The following is a 10,178-nucleotide window of genomic DNA, read 5'->3' on the forward strand; positions in this document are numbered from 1 at the left end:
TCTGTTTTAGTGCAAGGATTTTGGATTTTCAGAGAGTAATGTCAGGAATCAAACCAAGTGTTTCAAAAGGAGAAAGTCAAGCACCGCAAACAAGACAATTGGAAGGTAAACATTTTTGAAATCACAGTGTTTCATAACAGGAATGATATTATTTCTGACGTTTTTTTTTGTATAATTAATCGAAGCTGTCACATCGCCTCGCGCACGCGTGTATGATAGGTTCCATTCGCAATTTGTTCCTGGAAAATTACGGAGAATGAAAGAAAAAGTGTGACGTCATGCGGGTTTTTCTACTTGCGTTTTATGTATCCCGTCTGAAAATCTGAAACATCGATAGTCACGCAGTCCTCTGAATACTTTTCCTCGTGAATGTATATTAAATTTCAGCGTCTAAGCCTACAGTTCAAGGAATAATTGATATTCTTCATGATACCATAAGCTATGTCCAAGTTGAGAAACAAAGTAAAACTATTAATTTTTCCATTCCTCATTTGCAAATGATTAAAGAACAGCTTGAAAGTATTCAATTAAAAGATAAAAACTACAAGGATTTGGAAAAAAAGTTCAATGAAAAACAGGATGAACATTTGGAAACGTAAGTATACTGTTTTTTCGTAATTTTTGTAAGATTAAACTTGTTTCAGAATCCAGAAGTTAGATTCAACACTCAGCCGTCAGAAGCTTAAGTATGATGATATGAGACAGGCACTTTCTGTAAAAATCTATACACTCGAGAATGAATGTTCCAATTTGCAAGACAACTATGCTGACTTGCAAAATGATTTTGAAGTTCAAATTGAAAAATTCAAAAAACTTCAAAACTTGAAAAGTATTCAAAATCACGAGAATTCAAAAAATGTGAATCCTCTAACATTGGATGAGCTCACCGAACAGTTGAAACAATTCAAAGAAGAACTAAGTATTGATCAGAAACTGAAAAATATTCAGTTAACTTGTGAAGGACTACAGTCAGCTGTTGGAAATTTTGAAATGAATTCGAAAAAAGCTAAGGAAATTGAAATTCTTAAAATGGATATAAAGAAGACACAAGAGCTCTATGAATCAAGGTAACTATGTTTATCTGTATAGTCGACCGAAAACATAACATGCACTGCCATCGAGATATAGTAATCTGTTTGGCAGTGTAAGAACAAACATTTTATGTTTCGTAATTACTTTTTCCAGACTGCTCAGGGCTGCTCAAGAAAACAAGAAACTGCTCAGAAAAAACGATACATTGAAAAACTATCTTGATAATCAAACAGCGAAAATTGGAGAGCTCACAGCTGGAAACAAAACAGAGAATCGTTCACCAACTCCAACATTGCAGGGACTTATTGAAATTCTTCAAAAGTTTTCAGACGATCAAAAACTTGAACCAGAATGTAAGATGCTGCAGTTGCATAAAGAGGAGTGTCGTTTGATTTTGGAAAGTCTTGAAGTGCACGATAAGAAAGATCAAGAGATTCAGTGGTTCCAAAGACAAATTAACGATCAGAAAAAAAGGTAAGTTTTGACGAAACATTTATATTTTGTTGATCTTAAAAACACATAAAAATTATTACAGAATCGCTAATCTTGGTTGGTCATACGAAAATGCTCTTGAAGATAAGGATGCTCTAGAATTAAAGCTTGAACATCAATACGAGCAGATGATGGAATTGAAAAAGAATTTCATTCCGAAAAACGAAATTTCTGAGGATTTGGCGAAGACTGTCAGAAATTTTGGAAAACGTCTCAGAAATTCTCGAGGAAATTTGAAGAATGCGTTCAAAGAATTAGAAGCTTTAAAAGAAGTTCAAGAGGAAGAAGGCTCATCAGATGAAAGTTCTGAAAGCAGCGCTTCTGATGATTTACCAGATGGTGACAGCTCGTCAGAGGAATAGCATCGAATCAGAAAATTGAGATTTCATTGAAATTAAATGTACCTTCTTACAATGACTAATATTTTAAAAAATTTTAACTATTCACAAATCAACGATTTTCTTGTTATTCGCTCTACGATATATCATGATTTCCCATTTATCCGACTTTCTCTTTGTTTTCAAATTTTCTTGATTATTCTGATTAACTTTACACTGTTCCAACTGTTCTTGTTTCTGAAATAAAATCTTCCAATAAGTCCTTCCAAGAACCAAAGACAAACTTATGTATAAAAAATGTCACAATTATAACAGCTGCGGACGAGCCCGAACAGGTTGAAAGTCTTTCTCAACCTGTGGACAAATGACGGTCCAACAGCCGGTAATGGACCTAAGACGGCCTTCAGTTTGCCCGCTATAAAACCGTACGTATTAGCCAGCGGTGGGCCACTTTTCACTGTTGCCGCTTCAAATTTGTCATGGCTTGGAATGGATAGAAGATTGTTGAGACGATGGGTATATCAGATTTCTTATTCTGTTCGTAAAGTCTGGATCATTTTGAGATTATTCTGCGTCTAATGATACAATTATCTTATTTATGTTCCTCGAGGGTGTCATTTTTCCATGCTATCGATTTTTTAGACAATCATAAATGTTGTTAGGTTGACCGAAGGCGCTGGAAGATGATGAACATGCCCTAAATTTTTGACTTTTGACAAGCCAAAGTTTACATTTCTGTTCATTAGATCTTTGAAAGCAATTTGATTTTTGTAACATCGGATAGCTTGATTGTGAGTCACATAGGATCTCTCCGGTCTATTGACTTTGTGACATTTACATTAAAAATATTTTAAAATAGGAAGGATGCTAATATGGATTTGTAGTGTAAAACAATGGTTTATGTAAAATAATTATTATATTTGAAGTACATATGTAGATAAAAACATTGATTTAAAAAATAAAAGATAAAATAACTGTATTTTATATTATAAAAAAGTTGCTCTGTTGTAAAAGTTAAGATGTAATATTATGGGAACAGCAATCAACAAGTATGGTTTTTTATAGCTTTTTATTAAACAGTTGAATCATTTTTGGTGGTTTTCTCGGTTGTTTCCTTGGCCGCCTTTTTGACCATTTCTTTGCTTTCTTTAGCCTGCTTTGCGAGAAATCTTGCCATTTTCATATCCCTCTTCCTTCCCACCAACTTTTCCTGTGCACGCATGTCAAGCGATTTTTGAGTGTACTGTGGGTAGCACACTCTTCGTGCAAGACGAAGGGGTGGTGGGCTGAAAAGTTAAATAATCTTTTTAATCTGATAAAATCCAAAATCCTAATATTTGCGAGAGATTTTTGTCATTTTGAAGGATTTGGGGATTAAATACTGATTTTTAGGCATCGCGCACTACCTGGTAATTCTAGCGCAAGCAGACCCACATCAACTCCAAAAACTGCCGATTATACTTTCTGGAATCGTGTTAAATTTTGCGATAGTTAAAAAAAATAACATGACAATAAACAAAACTTTGTCATTTGAAATTTCTTCTTGGATCATGCTTATTAAAATTGTTTGTAAAATTATCCAAACTCTTAAGAGGGTTATGCTTGTTATTGTAATTATATGAATATCGGTACGTGTACTACGTCTCACACAAAATGCAGAAAATGGCCAGAAGGTAGACAAGAGGGTGCTGGTTCACAAAAAATACTGAAGATTTGCTCTCATTTGTAATCAATTTGAAAATAAACACGGTAAAATTTTATCAGAATAAATAGCAAAGCTGAAAGAGCAAATAAATATTTGGTATATTTATTAAACCTAAAAGGTAGCCACTATCACTAGCTGGAAAAAAATTAGTTCTGAGAATAACTTACTATGGTGCACGCTTTGATTCAGCGTCTCCGCATTTTTCCGAAACCATTCCAGTCGATGATCCTGGAGACATGCCTAGTAGATTCCAAAAAAAAGTAGATTTGAAGTGAACATGAAAGTATTAAAAGTATAAGCTGGCAAGATTTGCAGACAAGATATAAGACGAGCATGCGAAGAGAAAGAGATGAAAAAGAAAAAGAAAGAGGAAAAATTAGCTGAAATCATAGAGCCGTGGTGCAATGCACATAAGTTTCTTGAGTTGGGATAAAATATTTTATGTGTGTTCAGAAAATCAAAAATTAAGATGATGAAAATGAAAATCAGCGTATCGTTTCGAAATAACTAAAACATGAGATTTTGACACTCCTGGTAAGAATGATTTCATAATCGAAATATAAAAAAAAACAAGACAGCAAAACGTTTAAATATTGATAGATTCATACGTCACAAGAAGATGAAATTACGAATAGCAAGTACAACAATTATTTTGAAATATCGGAAAATCTGGTCTCATGATGATAGTAGTGAATCATAAAATATCAAAGCGTTATAAGAAAGCTCAGTATGAAATGTGTAATTGGGCCATGGGGGATTCATTTTTAAAAGTCTAATTACAGTTTGAGACAGAAATAATCTGTAACTTAAATTTGAATACACATGATTACCACATGGTTTTCTAAATGTAATATTATAATTGAAACATCAATCATTCAGAACTTGTAAAATCCCATGATCCCCCAGAGTTGGTGTTCAAACATTTGGAGCGGTGCGATGATGAGTAGAATGAATTTTATTGAAGAGCAGTTGCGCATGTGTAATAACGGAGGAAGCGTTGCTTAAGGGTCATTGGAGAGAGAAAAGAAGGGAAAAGTAGTGGTTACTGTACCTAATGACGTCATAAGTATTCCACTTTTTGGTGCATCGTGACCCAGTTCAAGCACGAATGGCTATTGCAAAATATTTTAATTTCACCATTCTAGATTTATCTCAGTTTGATATTAAAACGAACTAAACAAGTTTTCAATTTTCAAAAGTTATATGTGGTTTCAAACAATTTTTGTTATTTTCTTTGTGAGTTTACAAGTGGAAAATCATTTAATTTTTAAAGATGATTCCACAAAACAGAAGGACATTTGGTACTAAGTTTTTTATAAGTAGAGAAAAATTATTGGTGTTTTATGGAGAAATGAAAAAAGAAAGAGAATATAATAATAATAATTCAAAACCAAGAGGAATCCGAAATAATGGTCGAACATAAAAAAGAAAACGCTCTCCTTAAAGCCCTCTCAACATAATAATTCTTCTATTAATAAAAGTTCATCGTTACTGTATCAAAATGTGTATACAACTGACGGTCAACATTTATTAGAAGAAGGGATGAGCAATAAACGTAATCGACACCCAAAATGTGTCAGGATGAGTTGATGATACAGTTGTGAAACCAGATACCCATTGACCTTTGATTGCGCATTACATGGAAATGACAGGTCGCATCTCTGCAAGGGGAACCGAGCAGGAAGGACTTTAGGATTGGCGGGACTAATTGTAAGAATATTCCTGCGAACACTGGGCAATTTTTGGATGTTTTGAAAAACATGGTTAGATTGAATACTTACTGAAATTTTCGTACAGTTGAAAAATAGTTCACTGCCCATAAAAGTGTAAATATTTTCAAAATGAAAAGAGAACTCAACATTTAATTCATGACCCATATCAAAGAGACTTATCAGTTTTTTATCAAACTACTAGGTTATCAGTGAAGCGAAACGGGGAGTCTATTCCACTTTTTTGTCAGTAAAAACGGGATGTACGTTTTCGATGAAAGGGCAACGTGTTCTTTATTCGAAATGTGTATTTTTTGATACAACTATTTATTACTTTACAAAAATAATATCATACATCGTTCAAAAATTGTTGGCTAGAAGAGCATGAAAATGAATGTGGTGTGAACTATTTTTCAGAGGGATTCATGAAAGCACTGTTCCGAAGTGAATGCAAAATATAAGATGGATACGGAGCCATTCTCAAGTCGGTATGCAATGAATGAGGAATTAAATTTGAATAAAATATCTATCTATGATTGAAAACACCTTATTAAATTTATACAGGATTAAATTTTGATCAAATGGTTGTCCATCTCCCCAGTACCGTTTGTGCAATTTTCGAAGGTTGAAAACTAAAGTTTCGACATCAGGCATAGGTTTTTTTTAGCCTTTGTGTTTTGTTGTAACGAAATTTATTGCTAGCATGTTATGATTTCTTTTGTTATTGGTTTTCAATTTGTTCATTTTTTGTAATATGAAATTAATTTCCTCTCCTACTTTTTATATAATTACATTCACTTTTTCTGGCGAATTCATGTTTTGAATATTCCTAATTTATTCCAATAAACAATTATTATTTTTTGATCAATCAACATTGTATTTTTTTTAATCGGCAGGCCTCACTCTGGTCAAAACTTCTTTGTTGGTAATGAATGTTGTTTCGATGTACCTTACCCAATCTATTTGCCTGAAGCACCATCATTCATCTTCAGAGACATCATTTACATTTTCGTTCTGTGTTCTTCTCATTGTCGTTCTTAATTTATTTTTTGCTGAAATACAATCAACATCTCTTCCTACATTCGTTTTCCCTTAGTCTCCCGTGTCAGTTTCACCTTGAAACCAAAAATGCCATTTACTTTGCATAAAAGCTATCAAATCACGGGCGTCCTGCTGCTTCGTCCATTCAACGGTCCATTTGCCACGAGAACCACTGAAATAGTGTTACAAATGTCAGATGCACAGACATCGACGATCCGTATTGAATTCATTTTGGCAATCGGCCAAAACCAATATGGACGATGCCGTGATGGAGAATATTTTGTGGGAAGAAGTAAAGAATGCCAACGAAGTAGTACTGCGTTTTCCCCGATTTTTAAAGATTATAAATACAAAAAACTGGTTATTTATTTTCTTGTCTAATAGGATACATTTGCAGGATAATGTTAATAAATAAAGGTTGAAATTAATATCTTTCGTATTTTCTTATTTCTATGAACCTCCAAAGCTAGCTTTTATAGTTTACATGAAACTGAAATTATATGAAAACGATGAGTAAAATTTGAACTTGAAAAAATATTATAAATTTAAATCATTCAGGCAATTTCAAAGTAAAAGTAGTTTTTCTAGATAAGTTACTAAGTAAGTAAAAAATAAACCAATGTAAAAATCAGTATTGAATTGTAAAGAAAGTTTATATATGGAACCTTGACATTTTATAATAAAAAATATTTGAAGAAACCGAGGTTTCCTAGGATTAAATGAGACAAGGTTCAGGTTTTTCCATTTTCGTTCTAACTTTTTAAAAGTCCATTTTTCTCACTGCATTGATAAGAATTCTGTGCACACTTCAAGTACTTTGGCCCGCACTATTGCAGGTTTTCTTTCTTTCAAAAATTGGGCACAAACAAATACGATTGATATTTTGACCTGAAGTTTGTTGTCAAGATTACAAGAAATTTCCAATTTCGTTGTTCCTTGACGATTAGTAGTACAACATGCTAAGCAAACTTGTTGCCACCTCATCCCTCTTGCCGTCCACGTTTTTGTTCACACCGTCCGTCAAGGGCCCGAATACGGACAATACCCAATTCCCATCAGTCCTCGTCACCTTCTTTTTTCCTTTGCATGCCAACTCGTTTTTCTTTGGTTACCCTCAGCCTTCAAACAAACTGATACGGTAGATGAACAACGCTCCGCCCATTTCCTCCGATGGTATATAAGTGGATAGAAAACGGGAAAACCACGGCTTCACAAGATGATGAAGCTGGTAGTGTCGGGATTTGCCGCCTTGTCCGGTTTTGCTATTCTGGCATTAACCATATTTGTGCCTCAAATTTACTGGGAAATGAGTGATCTTCAAGATCAAGTTGTCGGTGTTGTGGAGAGTTTTAAGGTAAGAATCTTTTGAGCTTAAAATGTACTTATACATAACCAGATCTTGATTAATTCGAGAAACAAATTTTTGGGGAAAATAATTTCCTAATCAGATCAAGCTTCTACAGCATAACGTGTTGTGGATTACTTTCCCAGTTCATGATAAGATTTAAGTTGATAAGAAACAAGTGAGGAATGGTATTTGAACTTTATACAAATTTTCTAGAAAACAATGATTTTGAGTGCAATCTAAAAACAATACACTTTTAAAATTTTAAACATTCAGGTAGAAACCGACTCGCTTTGGATCGACCTAATGGACGTCCAAATCAGACATACAGCTCCATCCCGTCCTCTTGAAAATCCTCTTTTGAGAAGGGACAAAAGGTTCACTAAGCTTCCGGATTGGTGTCAATGTGATTCTGCTCCACAGTGTCCACCTGGACCACCAGGACCACAAGGAGCTCCAGGAGCACCAGGAAGTGAGTTTGAATGATATTATAGAAATTTACGCAGCTTCTCTTGAACTTAGGGTATTTCACATCAGCTTTAATTGTTACAGTTTGGTAGAAATTTAGTTTTAGAGTATATTAATATCGTCAAATTACAGCTCCTGGAGAAAATGGACCACGTGGAATGGATAATCCACACTCCCTCGGCAGTACATCTTGTGATCAACAATCCATTGGATGTGTCCAATGTCCACGTGGACCACCAGGACCACCAGGAGATGTCGGATCAGTTGGACAAAGAGGACCAGATGGCGCATCAGGTGCTCCTGGAGCAGCATCTCAAATTCACGGAAAACCGGGACTACCAGGACCACCAGGAGATGCAGGAGCACCTGGAGCACCGGGACAAGACGGAGCGCCAGGACATCCAGGAGCCGATGGTCAACGTCAAAGAGGGCAGCCAGGGCCACCAGGACCACCAGGACGTCCAGGAAAAGTTGGAATCAATGGAGAGCCTGGACAAAAAGGAATTGATGGGGAAAATGGAAGTGAAGGAATTCCAGGTGTTCCAGGACCACGCGGAGCTCCCGGACAACCAGGAACAATTGGAGTTCCAGGAGGCCCAGGAATTCCAGGTAAGCTAGCAATACTTTTTTATTTCAAACGTTTTAACATAATTTGAAAAGCTTGTTGGATCTTCTTTTACTGATAGTACCGCAGAACCAGTAAAATAATCTTTAAATTTTCAGGTCGTGACGGCCAATACTGTCCATGTCCACCACGTTCATTCATCTTGGCAGCCAACAGTCGTCGTCTCCGTTCAAATGTATAACTTGTTGAAGAGAATTGTTTTCAGTTCCAATAAACTTCCAATAAGCATTTTAAATTGATTACTCACTTTATTAGACACCAATAACTCGAGCATTTTAGGTAAATGTAAAAGTTAATAATTATCCAAATAGTTACATGATGACATGAAACACATTTCGTTCGAATAAGTGACGTCATTGGGAGAACTTGAAGTTTCTTCAACTTATTACAAAATTCAAATTCAGCAAAAAACTATACATTTGAGTTTTCAGTTTCCTAGTTTAACTTTTGGTAAATTGACTGAGTAACGATTGTTCATACGAAGCTGTATCAGTTTTGGTGCTAAAGAACGGAAAACGTTTATTCACACTTGGTATTTGATATTAAAAAATATATTATTTATGAGAACTTTACTTTTAAAATATCACGACTGCTCTCTTTATACTCCCTCCATTTGTTCTTTGCCTAGAGAGTGTTAATTTTGTCTCTGTGGATCAACATGGTTTTGCGTACAATTCTGTAACTATTCAACTTCTGCATAAAACCCACTCGAAAGTCTTTGTTCTTTCTACACTTTTCTTCCAAAAAGCAGTGTTGATAAACGAAAGCAAAAAAGTACCGAAAAGCTGCTCATTGTTTACCTGAGAACCTATCTAGACGATAGAGGATTAGAGAGAAGAAGAACTTTTCAATATCTATTTTTGCCACCACATACAAGCAGACATACAACGTAAAAAGGTTTCCAAAAGATATATTTTTTTTTGCTTATTTTTTGCTTTTTTTGTGAAATATGAGTCGTGGGATGATGACAGGTGGTTGAATTCATCTCTATCTCTCATCTTAATTTGTTTTTTTTGTTTTGAGTTTAATTTCTGAGAGACTACTGTACGTACTTAATATGTACAGCCAAATATGGAGCGACATCAAGTGACATCAACCGGCTCTGTGTTTTCTCTGAATATAAACTTGATAGTAGAATGTCATCATACCATTTAATTTTTCATTAAATAAAAATAATTAATTCTTCTAAAACCTTATTGTTGAGTCTGAACTGGACTATGAATTTTACGAGACTGTATAATATATTTATAATTCCGCTCATGGCTCATTTTTGGCATAAACTTGGTAATGTAAACGTTTTGTGATTTGAAAAAACCCTATACTTCATACCACAAACTACTCTAACAAGTGTTCATACTTTTATGTCTCAAGCTCTTTCAAACAAATCGCACTTTTGTTCCAAATTTCTTCTCATTTTCGTCTC

General features: G+C 34.7%; 3 protein-coding genes and 1 long non-coding RNA gene across 7 annotated transcripts; 2 read left to right on the forward strand and 2 right to left on the reverse strand.

Moving 5' to 3' along the window:
- Positions 1-30: 30 nt before the first annotated feature.
- Positions 31-2,119, forward strand: T11B7.1 (Centrosomal protein of 162 kDa). Its single transcript, NM_069129.6, has 5 exons — positions 31-105; positions 388-595; positions 645-1,067; positions 1,186-1,506; positions 1,568-2,119. The coding sequence occupies exons 1-5, from the start codon at positions 39-41 to the stop codon at positions 1,884-1,886; spliced, it is 1,338 nt and encodes a 445-aa protein (NP_501530.1). The 5' UTR covers positions 31-38; the 3' UTR covers positions 1,887-2,119.
- Positions 2,120-2,739: 620 nt separating this feature from the next.
- On the reverse strand, positions 2,740-3,871 carry T11B7.2 (the record flags this gene model as incomplete). 3 transcript variants are annotated; one of them, NM_001372892.1, is made up of 2 exons in its annotated part: positions 2,740-3,148; positions 3,735-3,871. In NM_001372892.1, the coding sequence occupies 2 exons, from the start codon at positions 3,803-3,805 to the stop codon at positions 2,935-2,937; spliced, it is 285 nt and encodes a 94-aa protein (NP_001359537.1). The 3 variants fall into 3 exon arrangements, with proteins under 3 accessions (NP_001359537.1, NP_001255342.1, NP_001255343.1); NM_001268413.3 differs by having other exon boundaries at positions 2,935-3,148; positions 3,735-3,781; NM_001268414.1 differs by lacking the exon at positions 3,735-3,871 and having other exon boundaries at positions 2,935-3,084.
- A 1,216-nt stretch (positions 3,872-5,087) lies between these two features.
- linc-97 lies at positions 5,088-5,407 on the reverse strand. The gene is made up of 2 exons (NR_131587.1): positions 5,349-5,407; positions 5,088-5,298 (listed from the first exon to the last, which is right to left on the reverse strand). It is a non-coding gene; the product is annotated as a long non-coding RNA linc-97 (long non-coding RNA).
- Positions 5,408-7,531: 2,124 nt separating this feature from the next.
- col-118 (Nematode cuticle collagen N-terminal domain-containing protein) lies at positions 7,532-8,987 on the forward strand (the record flags this gene model as incomplete). Of its 2 annotated transcripts, none has more annotated exons than NM_001129326.3 (4): positions 7,532-7,671; positions 7,939-8,134; positions 8,263-8,739; positions 8,854-8,987. In NM_001129326.3, the coding sequence occupies 4 exons, from the start codon at positions 7,534-7,536 to the stop codon at positions 8,934-8,936; spliced, it is 894 nt and encodes a 297-aa protein (NP_001122798.1). The 2 variants fall into 2 exon arrangements, with proteins under 2 accessions (NP_001122798.1, NP_001122799.1); NM_001129327.4 differs by having other exon boundaries at positions 7,534-7,671; positions 8,263-8,667; positions 8,854-8,936.
- Between the last annotated feature and the right edge of the window lie 1,191 nt (positions 8,988-10,178).

The sequence above is a fragment of the Caenorhabditis elegans genome, chromosome IV (assembly GCF_000002985.6).
Source record: "Caenorhabditis elegans chromosome IV".
NCBI classification, from domain to species: domain Eukaryota; kingdom Metazoa; phylum Nematoda; class Chromadorea; order Rhabditida; family Rhabditidae; genus Caenorhabditis; species Caenorhabditis elegans.